Source organism: Esox lucius, chromosome 6 (genome assembly GCF_011004845.1).
Source record: "Esox lucius isolate fEsoLuc1 chromosome 6, fEsoLuc1.pri, whole genome shotgun sequence".
NCBI classification, from domain to species: Eukaryota; Metazoa; Chordata; class Actinopteri; order Esociformes; family Esocidae; genus Esox; species Esox lucius.
Genome location: NC_047574.1, coordinates 12,545,597 through 12,559,667, shown reverse-complemented (window position 1 = coordinate 12,559,667; position 14,071 = coordinate 12,545,597). Strand labels below are relative to the sequence as shown.

Genomic DNA, 14,071 nt, shown 5'->3' with positions numbered 1-14,071 from the left:
GCCTGATTAAAAAACAGCACATTAACATTCAATTAACACCACACCAGGCCCTCGTGCCTCAACTGAGATATGAAGAAAAAGAGACACACAAAGTGGAAGAGATTTGCATAAACAATTGAAACCGAGGAGAAAGGAGAGACCAAAAGAATCAGAAGAAAAACTACTGATTGCATCAAGTAGAGAAAGACGACTAAAAACAAAATGATATGGAGAATATGGGAGTGATGGAGTTCAGTCACTGCTATACCCTAGATCAGGGGAGGGTCACGGGGCTACAAACTGCCTCAATATGAGTGGTGGAGCCCTTGGCAGCTGGCACACCATTATACAGGACAGCAAAAATGACTAAAACTAACATTAACGCTGAGCTCTGAAGGATGGATAGTGCACCCTTTGAAGCTGTCACTACTGTTACGTGTGGTGAAATTATTTCTGTACTGGTAATCCGTCACTAATGGGGTTGTGTGCCGGGTTTCTAATCATGAGCTATTTAAGATTTAACACTGCATATCGTATTCTCTTCTTGGCTGGATTATTTATTTTTCATTCTTGGAAGGCCATAAGAGCTATTTATGCCTGTGATACAAATGGCATCCTATTCCCAATTGTTTTTCTTTTGACCAGAGCCCTATGGTACACAGTTAAAAGTACTGCACCAAACGGGGAATAGGATGTGACCTAGGACATGGTTTCAATGCCTAGGCTAGGCTAATTAGCAAGGATTTCTCCCTTGACCCTATGTGTTAGTTAATCTGATTAAAACACACAGATCCCCTTATCCTTTTAGTGCTACAAGAAAGATACAGGATTACCAATCAAAGGAATACACTGAGTTGATTCAAGCCATTCCATTTCAATGTATATTGATGACTTTGCACGAACAGGTCTGACACTTCAGCCTGCACAATCATATTATCAACAGATCTCTTAACAAAATCCAATGATATTTTTTGATGTTCACCTCTATGCACCCAGTTTTCACTGGTACATGTATCTTATACTCCAGTCATATCAGGTAGGTGTATGGTTCCAGTGTTCGCCTCTACCCTCTGCTACAGAAGATTGACAGCAGGGGGTCCCCATTATTGGGTGGTACAGGATGGGTTATTCTCCCCACATACAGTTCACAATGTTTGGGTAATTATGCTGGGTTCTGCATCTTCTCCAGTGGTCCCCGTGGGTTGGTGAGTTAGGGTGGGTTGGATTCCCATTCCAGTCCAATCTGGGCAAAGCAATAAAGGAAGGCTAACATGGGTGGTGCAACTGTACACCAACCTGGAATGGGAGATAGAGATACATTCTTAGAGGCTTGCAGAACACAAACTCGTTTACAACACTCAATGCAAAGACACTCAGGTTACAAATCATGTACATTACCTAACAATTTGTTTACCTCAACTGAAGGTTTGATTTCTCATATTTTAAGCATCAGATCAAGTTGATACAACAATTTGTTTTTACAGCATTATTGATCAGTTGTATCAAAGGGTCCAAAAATACTGGTGGGCACATTAAACAGTATACTGTAGGCTATACAACATCGGTGTTCAGACCCCTGACCAATTCTCTCATATAAATGACTTAGTTATATTTTAATAAAAATCTCTGAAAACAAATTTTGGTGAGACATTGATTATATTGGGAAGAATTTGTATGAAAAAGAAAAAATTAAATATATTGCTTGCATAAGTATTCAACCCCTGTATTGTGGAAGCTCCCTGTTTACAGAGATAAAAGAAATTACCATACCATTGGCCTAGAAAGGTGAAATATTAAGATGACCTTACCATTGGCCTAGTAAGGTGAAATATTAAAATAACCTTACAATTGGCCTAGAAAGGTGAAATATTAAAGTTGCTTTCACATTTTAAAAAACATATGAAGACAAAACAGCTTTCTATAGAAGTTAGAGATGACATAATACAAATGCAATAATTACAAAGAGAGGTAATAAAATATTATTGAAGTGTTTGGATATCCTAGTGAACACAGTTGAATCAACAATCAGGAAGCAGAAGCTGCATCACATCAAACAGGCAATACCAAGATTAAGCAGTCCCTCAAAACTTAGTGCTTAAAGAGACTTGTGAGGAGAGCCACGGAGAGGGCAAAAATCATTTTGAAGGGTTAGGGAAAGAGCTGTGTAGAACAATGCTAATACTGCCTATGCCTCTACACACCATCCCTGAAGAGAATATGGTGGTGGCAGCATCATGTTGTGGGGACGGTTCTCATCAGCGGTGACAGGGCATCGTAATAAAATGTAAAGAAGAATAGGTAAATACTTAAAGACAACCTTCTTCTGTCAACAACAAACAAGAAAAGGAACCAGGAAAGCCTAGTTCAGCTGGCCCGCAATTAAAAGCATAAATGTTGTTGCCCTTACTGGATTCGAACCCGGGTCTCCTACGTGAGTGGCTTTAACCATTACACCATGATGCCATACATTTAGCGAGTGTCGGTATAGCATCTTGACATTAGATTTTGTCACCCATTAACATCACGCTAAGTTTGAATATTCCGCTAGACACCATTAAGCATTGTGTTAAACTGACTAATGTTTCTTATGAAGTTTACCTGCACCAAAAACAGCATATCTGAAATGTATGGCTTTTGCCACTGGCCGTTTTAACAGCTTATTAGCCAGTAATAGACTTACTAGTATCTAACTTACTACTTGGAATAGTCATAAGAATTGAAAAATTTGTAGCGAGACTGAATAAAAACTATACACTGCCAGAACTATTACATTTCATGGCACAAAAACATTTGTTTTTCTTTCATTTCATGACACTGATACAATAACTATCAATAGAGGTGATGATAACCAACTTTTTCGTCAAGTGAAAAGACGAGAGAATCGTGGGAACCCCTACTCTTTTACCATGGGGTTTTGATCTAGTCTATATTACACCAAAAAGCAGGCACGGACACGTCCTTTGAAAATCCACCAGAAAGAGTCGCAATATAACCTTAACAGTTTTATTTTAGGCTTACTATAATGCACCTACTGAAGATTGAAGAGAGCCAGCCAAGTTTTTGTCTATCTGGAACAAATCCTAATGCATAATTTGCTCTGACTGCAACGAGATTCCAACGCAGAACCTATTTGTTGCAGATCCTCGTCTCTAATCACTATGATATTTAAAAAGGGGTAGACAGTCAGTCAGTCACTCACTCAGTAAGAGACATTCGCTCTTCCTGGCCGGCTCCGCTTACGCAGTCCGGCAAGAAATTCACAGTTCAGCAGAACAATGATCCCAAGCACAAGGCTAAAGCAACCTTAGAGTGGCCTTAATCTCAATCCTATTGAGAATCTGAGGAATTATAAAAAAATCCACAAGAAAAATAGGCCAAAATGACTCAGACACTTATTGATTTTGAGTTGCTGTGTTTTAAAATAGATATTTTAGAACATAACTTGTTTTGCTTGAATATTAAGAGGTATTGCGTGCAGATTGATGGCATTTTTGTAGAGAAAGTTAAGTGGTTTAAATATATATATACACACACACACAGTGACAGACAATTTCAGCATATTTTGAAAATAATAAGTTCACAGTAAGGTCACCTCAGTTTAAGCCAGTATCCAACATATAATTCCTTGTTTAAAGACCCCCTTCCCATCTACTCCTCCTCTTCTTCTTGCATCCAACCTCTCACTGGTGCTCCAGCCCACACCTGCGCCCACATCGCTAAAACACTAGACATCCTTCAATTCTTTCTGCCCTGATCAGACTCCCATTATTATTTCTGCTCCAAGACATTATCAGCCAGTCACAATAGGAGCTACATGGCAGAGGCAAGACAGACAGAAAGGGAGAGATGGAGATAGAGAGAACAAGATAGAGAAATGGAGGGAGAAGAGAAGTCCTTGGGGAAATCAACGCTATGCAGAGTGAACGTGTGTTAGTGAAGCAAATTACCTAAGCCAGCATACAAGAACAGTCGGAGAGAAAACCAACTTGTTCGGTATACAGCAGCAGGACAAGCATTTTCCAGGGAATTCAAAACCGACCCCTAGCTCCTGTTCCCTGGACTCTCCTCTAGAGGACTGAATGGGTGGAAGCAACAGAGTAAAACAACCCCAGACAGTATAGCATTTCCTCCCAATTAGAAGTCAAGATGAAGCTATTACCATAATATTGCTTAGATCTATCCGAACCTCTTAAACACACCGGGTGTTTGGGGAGTTGGGTGTTGCAGTAGCAGGTCGATTTCAAATTCGGAGGACATGTACTGCAGGTGAGATCAAAGTGCTGTATGTTGGTCTAGGGAGCGTGAGAAAACTACTTGACAAATACATTATTTAGGAAATGACCACCACTCAATGATTTTAACCGGACCTTCCACCCCGAGTGCATAATCAGTCTAATGTAGTACCTAATGTGATACTGAGGTAAGTGGAGAGAGGTTCTCTGTCGGCACTTGTGTGGTCTGACTTGAATGGAAAAGACGATAGCCGGCCCCCCAGTTTGAGACTGGTGGAAGAAATAATCCATAAATCAAGGTGTGAATTGGTTTTAGAGGCCTCTCTCACCTCTGCTCTCTAGTCCGATGTATCAAAAACACTGTGAATTAATGTGTTGTAGCCTGTAAAATCGTGTTCAAACCTACTGGGTATGCAGGTAGAGGTGTTAAAACAGAAAGGTCTGACATCTATACCTACTCTTACAATGGACCTTCTCTAGCTTAATGTTCACAGTGTACGTGTGTATTTGTGTGTGTGTTATATCAATTATAAATGTAACCACCACAGATATTGACACAAAATCATTGTAGATCCATAAAAATAGCCATACAGTCTAAAATACCTGAATTGTCACAACTTATTCTATTTTTAAGAGACACTCCTTTGCACACATTTTCTTTAAATAGATGTTCAAATATAATGATGTTTTGGATATTATGTAGCTGTCCGTCTAGGGACTATTTCTTTGTGAGTTTCAACTGAACACAAGGCCACTAAAAAGGAAACATTTGATGAGCGAGTAAGTTATACTGTCATACTTCAAGGAGCGTTGAGGATTAAAAGAAGAGAGCAAACCCACTCACCCTCTGTCTCCCTCTCTCTGTCTGTCTCTTTGTCTCTCCCTCTCTTTCTCCCTCTTTCTCCCTCTCTCTGTCTGTCTCTTTCTCCCTCTCTCTGTCTGTCTCTTTCTCCCTCTCTCTTTCTCCCTCTCCCCCTCTCTTTCTCCCCCTCTCCCTCTCTCTGTCTCCCTCTCTCTGTCTCCCTCCCTCTCTCTGTCTCTTTCCCCCTCTCCCTCTCTCTGTCTCTTTCCCCCTCTCCCTCTCTCTCTGTCTCCCTCTCTCTGTCCATTATTCTATCGCTCTCTTCACTTCCCCTGTCTATCCTCCCCCTTTATCGCTTCCTGCTCTCTATTCTTCCTTTCTCCATCGAGCCCTTCTTTATCTGTACAGTCTCTTTCTCCTTCTCTCACTCCCCCGTTCTCTCTCTATTTCTCTGTTAGACTCTCTCGCCCCCAGAGTCTCTCCCTCCCTCTCTCTCTCCACCTTCTCATCCCTCTCTCTATTGCTCACATCCACATACAAATAAGCGAAATCACCTTCGGCTCCACACACACACACACACACACACACACACACACACACTTACACACACACTTACACACATGAGCGGGCACTGAGGCTCAAAGCTCATTACCTCAACTGCCAGGGCCGTGTTTAGACAGACGTACGGAATGAGATGTGCAGGCACTCATTTAGGAGACCCATCAGGGGGACTGAGTTTTGGCCATGGCCAGGGGAATCATAGGCCGGTAGCTACCGTACCATGGACATGAGAATACAGGAGGGACTGCAGATCACCTAACACAACTAAGGTATCCTCTACATAATCCTCTAATAAATGAGGAAAAAAAGATTTACTTCCACGAGTCAGTAATAGTGCATAGGACTACACACTTCCAAAGAGCAGAACAACTACACACTACCCTCACAAGACTTGGATGTTAAAATACTTCCAAAGAGCAGAACAACTACACACTACCCTCACAAGAAGACTATGATGTTAAAATGCTTCCAAAGAGCAGAACAACTACACACTACCCTCACAAGAAGACTATGATGTTAAAATACTTCCAAAGAGCAGAACAACTACACACTACCCTCATAAGACTACGATGTTAAAATACTTCCAAAGAGCAGAACAACTACACACTACCCTCACAAGAAGACTATGATGTTAAAATACTTCCAAAGAGCAGAACAACTACACACTACCCTCATAAGACTACGAAGTTAAAATACTTCCAAAGAGCAGAACAACTACACACTACCCTCACAAGAAGACTGTGATGTTAAAATACTTCCAAAGAGCAGAACAACTACACACTACCCTCATAAGAAGACTACGATGTTAAAATACTTCCAAAGAGCAGAACAACTACACACTACCCTCACAAGAAGACTGCGATGTTAAAATACTTCCAAAGAGCAGAACAACTACACACTACCCTCATAAGACTACGATGTTAAAATACTTCCAAAGAGCAGAACAACTACACACTACCCTCATAAGACTACGATGTTAAAATACTTCCAAAGAGCAGAACAACTACACACTACCCTCACAAAAAGACTGTGATGTTAAAATACTTCCAAAGAGCAGAACAACTACACACTACCCTCACAAGAAGACTGCGATGTTAAAATACTTCCAAAGAGCAGAACAACTACACACTACCCTCATAAGAAGACTACGATGTTAAAATACTTCCAAAGAGCAGAACAACTACACACTACCCTCACAAGAAGACTGCGATGTTAAAATACTTCCAAAGAGCAGAACAACTACACACTACCCTCATAAGAAGACTGCGATGTTAAAATACTTCCAAAGAGCAGAACAACTACACACTACCCTCACAAGAAGACTGCGATGTTAAAATACTTCCAAAGAACAGCACAACTACACACTACCCTCACAAGAAGACTTGGATGTTAAAATACTTCCAAAGGGCAGAACAACTACACACTACCCTCACAAGAAGACTATACATTTAAAATCTTCCACAGACCAGAGATGGAATGCCTACTACCTCAATATTGGACAGGCAGGGTCCAAAAACACAACAGTTGAATACAAAGAAGATTTTACTAGCCCAATACAAACAATGAAAATATCAGACACACATTTCAAGAGCTCAGCTGGTGCTTATAGACAGTACTAACCAATACAAGACATTAAATTAGCATACGGTCACAGGTGATACAATATTACAGACAATTCTGAATACAAAACCACAGGTCACAGGTGAGACTGTAGAGAGGATGTCTAAACACCTAAATTGAAAATGTAGCTTTTGTTGATTTGAAGGCTGTCAGGCCATTTTACACCCTTAATAAGAGATTTTAACCTACAATCTTTAAGTATTCAAGGATAATTTATAGGAAAACTTCAAAACAGAAAACAAAAAAGGTGTGTTGACTTTTGCTATCCACTGTATACTTCTCAACCCAAGCACCCACATCATGGAGCACATGACCCTGACGGCACAAACAACAGTGACTGGACATTTTCACTCAACCTCACCACAGCTTTTAAAAGCAGGAAATTGTTTAGGTAAATTTTTGCTTAAAAGTCTGTTGGAAAAGATTCATGCACTCTCAATGATGTGCACAATTGGTTTCCATAGAGATTAGAGACAAGGGATGGGGAGAGATAAGGTGTAAAACCTCAAGAGCGATAGAAATGATGATGCCAGTTCATTAGTTTAAAAGAAATGTACCACATTACTCATGTTTTATAAAAAAACAATTAGCAGAGATGTAGAGATGCTCTTCTTTAAAGTGTTAGAAGAGGGGAAACAGAGAGGGATGTGCACCGCGTGTCCCCATTTCTGTTCATTACATCATGTGAACAGACACAGACCTTAGCCATGAGCAGGGGTTGGCCTGCCCGGCGTGCCCTGTGGGTGCAAATTGACCAGCTGTGGCAGTTCCAGCCCAGTGCCAATCAGAGGGTCAGGACAGGAATAGAACGGGATTAAGATCACAGGCAGACTCAGGATCAACATTAGGAGTTTCAGACCCATTTTGGGCAGAGAAATAGACATCTATTGTACAATGCACTTCAGGTAGTGATACTGTATTTACCAGTGACTGAGTCCTCAGATGTTGTCTTGTTGGCAGGACAGGGTGCTAAAACAATAGCGAATCATGCCCCACTGTGTATTATTTCTTTAATATTTGCATCAGCTCAAAGTCTTTTTGCCAAAAACCACAAGAGATAACCTTTTCCTAGAAGAGACAGACCCAAAATCGTGTTCATTATAATAAGGTCACCACACAACATATTTCCAAATGTGTTGCTACATAACAAACACCTAAATTTCTCACCAGCCAAGTCCAGGTAGTCTCCTTTCTGTTTGACTCCATGTTATTCTGTTCAGTGCCTAATGAACATGAAAGAGTGGAGGGTTTGTGTTTGATTAGCAACACTGGCGATTAGACTAGAATTGGCTATTTGATTACTGTTATTAAGGACTCAATCAGAGCCCTGTAATTAGCTGACATGGCTGCCTTTATATGCTGATTAATTCCAGTCTGTTATAAGTACAAATGGGGTCAAAAGGCCATTCAGGACTTGGTACCAAATGGTACCCGATTCCCTATTAAGTGCCTATGGGTCCTGGTCAAAGGTAATGCGGTTATATAATTCCATTTGGCCTCAGACCATTCACAGAAGAACCAGCCATACCAGAGAGGACGTAAAGGTGCATAAATACTATTTAGTATCAATCACAGAATGGCATAGAAAAAATATTTGTAAAAAGCAGGCAGAGTTCTGGAGAAAAAAAAAATGTGTGTGGAAAATAACACACCAGGCTGAGGGCAAAAGGAAAGTGTGAAAGAAAAAATATATAAGGTGGAGCAGGTGTCTGTGTTTTGGGCATATATGGCTCACCTGTCTTTATTCATTTGGTAAATGCTAACAGCAGTAGTAGATTTATTCTTCACAGTGCATGTCAGAGCAAAAACCAAGATATAAGTCTTGAATTGGGGTCATTATCATAAAAGCGCATCACACAACAACAAAAATCTACTTCTCAGCAACATGGAATGGAAGACTGGTCAGGATTGAGAAAAGGGTAAACAGACCCAAATACATAGAGGTACTTGAAGAAAACCCATTCCAGAATGCACAGGACCCCAAACTGGGGTGAGATAACAAAACAAAGCACACAGCCAAGACAACGCTGGAGTGGCTTTGAGACCAGTCTGTGAATCTCCCGGCCAAAGATCAGACCTGAATCGCATTGAACATCTGTGGTAAGACGAGAAGATCACAGTTCACCCAACAAACTCTCTATTGTTCTCTGCACTAGTACAGTGTGTAGTGTTCGATTCTATTGAATTTTCTTTGAAATTCACACATTTCTGGAATGAGTAGCCGGCGTGTGACTCTGGGCTAGCCGCCAGTGATGCAAATTACATTGTAGGCGGTGCGATGAAGGCAGTTAGCAAGTAGCAACGTGCTGAAGGATATTAGCTAGCTTTGAATATTGCCATCCCCTAGAAACACACATCACCTCTTAGGTGGTAAACTCCACTCACCCAAAATATAACCAAAGGCTTTGCAACAGATGAAAACAACTTACTTGGTGATCTGGGTCCTGAACAGTCTCTAACATCAAAGATTTAACATCAGTGAGTGGCAATCACATCTGGCTGAGGCATTGATTGTAGACTATTCCATGCCTCTTGTCCACAAAGTCTGCAAGCATTAAGTAGTAAACCACGTAGTACACCGTGTCTGGAAACTGCTCTTGGTGAAGGACAGCTGGCTGAGGTGGTAGAGAGGGACTTTACCTAGAATGCATTTCTATGTAAACATCTGCAGAGGTACCAAATACCATATGCTCTGGAACAGAGTTGCAGTCGAGCAGCCGAGCATTTGTAACAAAATGTTGGGATGCCAGATGAACAGAGTCCAGTCTCAGTAAGGCATAGGTGGCTGCATGCTAATTCAATAAGCCACCATAATAAAATACAGATTACAAACAAGCTTCTTTTTGCATAGAGGAGAAAGCAAACCTTATGTAGGAATATTTGAACTTTGAAGGAATGTGTTGTAACCATGGCTGCATGAATGTGAAATGCCTACGTTTTCTGTATCAAAACGATCTCTAGTGAAGGTCACAGGTTTTTATTGTGCATTCAAGACCTGTTTGAGGTCATGTAGAAAGGCCTGAAGTGACTGAAAAGTATTCTGTAGCTCTTCAACAGCAAGAACAAGGGAAGGAGTGTTTTAGTATTCTCAGTACAGATCCAACTTGTTTGGTTGTGCCCTATTTTCTGTCATTAATACTAATGTAGAAAATCACACAGTAGAAGAAAAAATTGACATAGTGGTAGTAAGTATAGTAGTAACAGTAATAGCAGTAAGTATAATTCAGCGTGTTAAAATGGCCCCATGATTTCATTAGGCTATATTACATGATTGGAAATAGGCATTTTAGTACACTGAAAATATACTCCTAAAGAATTTCAAATTAATTCCATATTTGAAATAGATTCAGAGTATATTTCAGGTGTACTTAAATACTATTTTAAAACTATATAGTGTACAAAACTGCAACATAAGCTGTTTGTACTAATCCCAGCAACTGTTTTTAAGAGGTAGGGATCCATATGGATTGGGCCCATAGAATTATAGTCTATTGGTTTTAGAACATAAGGCTCATAAGGTTTATAAGGTTCAGAGCTTACATAAGAGGCCAGCGCTCCACAGTAATCAAATATACATTTACCACATTTAGCTGGTGCTCTTATCCAGAGCGATTTATATACATTATTGATTGCATACTTTTAGGGACTCTAGTACTTTACACATTTTCTTGTTCTGGCGATATGGGGGTGGAGAGAGGAAAACTGAACCAACTGGAAGCTCTAGATGATTAGATGGCCATGATCATGAGGGCCAGATTGGAAATCTACTTTCCATCATTTACTCATGTGCTTGTTATTTTGGCCTGCAGGTTATTTAGTATTTTGTTTGTGAGAGTCGGTCATCTTCAGTTGCAGTGACAGTAAACTATTAACATACATGACTCTGCCACAGAGATGGATGCTCCTTGTAGCCCCCACGCAGCAGAAGGAGGAATATGGAAGGACTGTGGGGTTGGAGTGGAAAGGTACTAAAAATAACACAATCCTAACGAGCCCAATATGACTGTGGGTAGGGCTATTAGCTCTGAGATGTCTCTCTGATGTCTCCTATCACACACACACAGTACACAGATGCGCGCACACACACACACCAGTGTTGAGGTTCTTTTGAATCTCCATATCAGACACAGCGATACGCAAGTAGGGCAGCCAACATTATAATCCCATTTTATAGAAACTTGACTAGTATAATTAAATGTAATAGAAACCATTAGGTCTTTATTCTCAACTTTAATGGTTTTGACCCTAAAACACCAAGATGGTTAAAGCAGACTGAATGTAGAAATGACTATTGATGCCTTCAGTTTGATTTAACCAGGACAGATTCAAGAGTGGATGGATGTCCTTGCATTTCTGTTAGTTAGTGTCTTCATTTTATGATGTCATATTGTCATCAAAACAGAGGACAGCCATAGAGATGCCTTGGCATCTCACAGGGCCAAGCAGTCATAATGAGCCCCAGGGACACAGAAGTGGAAAAGGATGTTAGCACCATTTCCTGGTACACAAGACATGGGGGCAGGACCTTTATTAGGAAGACAGGTTTATGCTGAAGAGTTATGCTCGCCTTACCCGGGCCAAGACAATAACACTCATCACTAATAGACAAAGAAGGGAGCTCGCCAAAGCTCTTGGCAGAGGCAATGGCCTCCAGACATGAAGAGAGACACACGTTTCAAGCCTACAGAGTCTAACGGTTTGAAAGGTCTGGGTGAAAAAAAAAAAAGAGAAAAAAGAAGATTCAGATCCAATTTGGGATCTGAGGGGGCTCACAATCAGTATGATTTTTGCCATTCAAGCTTCAGGCAGGGATTCATAATGCGCCAAAGACAATAGGTCCGGGTGGTGACGTTGACCCAATCCTGTCCCTGCTAGGTGCGGCAGTATGGTGACCAACGGCGGGCCTTTCTCCCATCTTGACGTAATCAATAAAACCCAGAGGTCTGTTTCCCTGCTTGGAGGATCTTCTGCATTCCACTCTGAAGAAATACAAATCCACCAACACTTCCAGCAGACGTTAACAGTCCAGAATGTCCGCCAGTGTGTTTAGAATCCCTGCGAGGTGTACAGCCCTCAGCGAGGCTAGATTCACTGAGACTATAGCAGAATGCGACGTGCCATCTGGTGGAAGCTGCCGAAACTTGGGTCCCATGTTGGGTTTTGTACTGTGGTATCGGAGTGTGAGTATGACGAAATTAAAGGCATTGAGCTAATGCTAACTCACTGCATTGCTTTTCCCCTGGCTTGGATGCTTGTCATGTGTGCCGGTGTTCATCAGAAAGCTAACAGTAAGACAGGATATGTGAAATGCCTTAAGTTATTATTGCCTTGCAAGACCGCGATTTGATTTGCATATGCGTATCTGCATCAAACATTGATATAAAATTAATTATTTAGGCTGTATGCGGTTTAGCATTTTTTGTCATTCAGATTCATCATGATAAACCCTGACCTTCTTAGTGCATGGGCCTAATGCTGTTCACTCTGAGTTACAGGACGAACACATTCCTCTTCTTTTAACACACTTTCTCTGTTCCACAGTGTTCTTCCAGAGGCTTAATTGGACAGCCAGGGTTTCTTGTGTTACATTTGAAGAAAATAAATTGTGAGAAGGGAAGAAAAAAGGACACAAGTTAAAGAGAGGGAGAACGTGGAGGGAGACAGAGGAAAAGACAAAAAATGAGACGGGGAGAAGGGAGGGCGAGAGTTAACATGAGACCAAGAGGAAATGAAGATTAAAAAAAATGAGGAGTGGGTTGGAGAAGGTCTTGTCCTGTGTCTCATCATCACCAGACATAACAGACTGAGTTTCCAATGAAGTTGCCCTTCACACAGCTATTTTATACACAGTCAAGAACCTGTCACAGGGCACCATGCCAGCAGCCCACTTAGACCTGTCCAGATGCCTACAGGTAGCGGTGCACAGTGAGTTGTGATAGGCCGGCTGTGAAATGACTCCTCATGCACTGTTACAAATGATTAGACTTTCTAATATGGCTCATTGCAACTGAACTCAACCTAATGAAAGTTAAATAAAGAGAGAGAGAGAGAGAGACAGAAAGAGAGAGGACACAAGATCCCTCTCCATTAAAACGTGACCCTAGAGTGGAGAGAAAAAGACACAGTCACAGTCATAGGATAATGCCAGTGAAGGAGAGCAAGACCGAGAGATAAACAGTAGAGCAAAAAGAGCAGACTGATAGGTGGGAGAACAGGACCAAAATATATAGGTAGAGAGCAAGACTCCAGGGAGGGACCAGCGTCTTGCTTTAGACATTAATTGAGCAGAAGCAAGCAGCCCTGGGAGATTGATAAGGGATGTGAGTTGGCACCACAGAGAAACGGATGTCTATGCATCTCCCCTCTCTTCCCACATTTAACCAACCACTCGGCACCGACTGCATAGTGCAGACTCTACCAGTCACCAGCTACACAATCTGAACCACAGAAACAATGACACTGCACAATGTTAGCGAGCAGAGTATTACACTACTTTAGTGCAGTCACATTATGAAGGTCCAAAAGGTCATGTTTTTGGAAAAGAGGATTATTGGGGAAAGTTCAGTTTGAGAAATTATGCAAAGAGGTTCAGTTTGAGAAATGTAACATAGTTCTGTGAAGGAACAGGGGTCTGGAAAATGTAGTTTAGACATGGTTAATGAAAAGAGCTAGCACTAGGACCAAGTATGAGAGGTTTGTGTAAGAATTGAGAGCAGAAGTCTCTCTGCTCAGTATTATTCCATCACTGCTACAAGGAAGTCAAGACAGAGTTTATCTAAAGTACATTTAACTTAAGAGATAACAAAACATGTTAAAAGATTAAAAATGGAAACAAAACAAGGAAAAGGTATAAACGCTTTTTACTCAACTGACCGTT

General features: G+C 41.0%; 1 protein-coding gene across 1 annotated transcript in view; it reads right to left on the bottom strand.

The window, feature by feature from the left end:
- Nucleotides 1-841: 841 nt before the first annotated feature.
- Nucleotides 842-14,071, bottom strand: part of hhat (hedgehog acyltransferase) — a 67,795-nt gene continuing 54,565 nt past the window's right edge. The window contains exon 12 of the mRNA XM_010889066.3: nt 842-1,275. Within this exon, the coding sequence (XP_010887368.2) occupies nt 1,190-1,275 (86 nt within the window). The 3' untranslated portion in view covers nt 842-1,189. The remainder of the gene's footprint in view (nt 1,276-14,071) is intronic.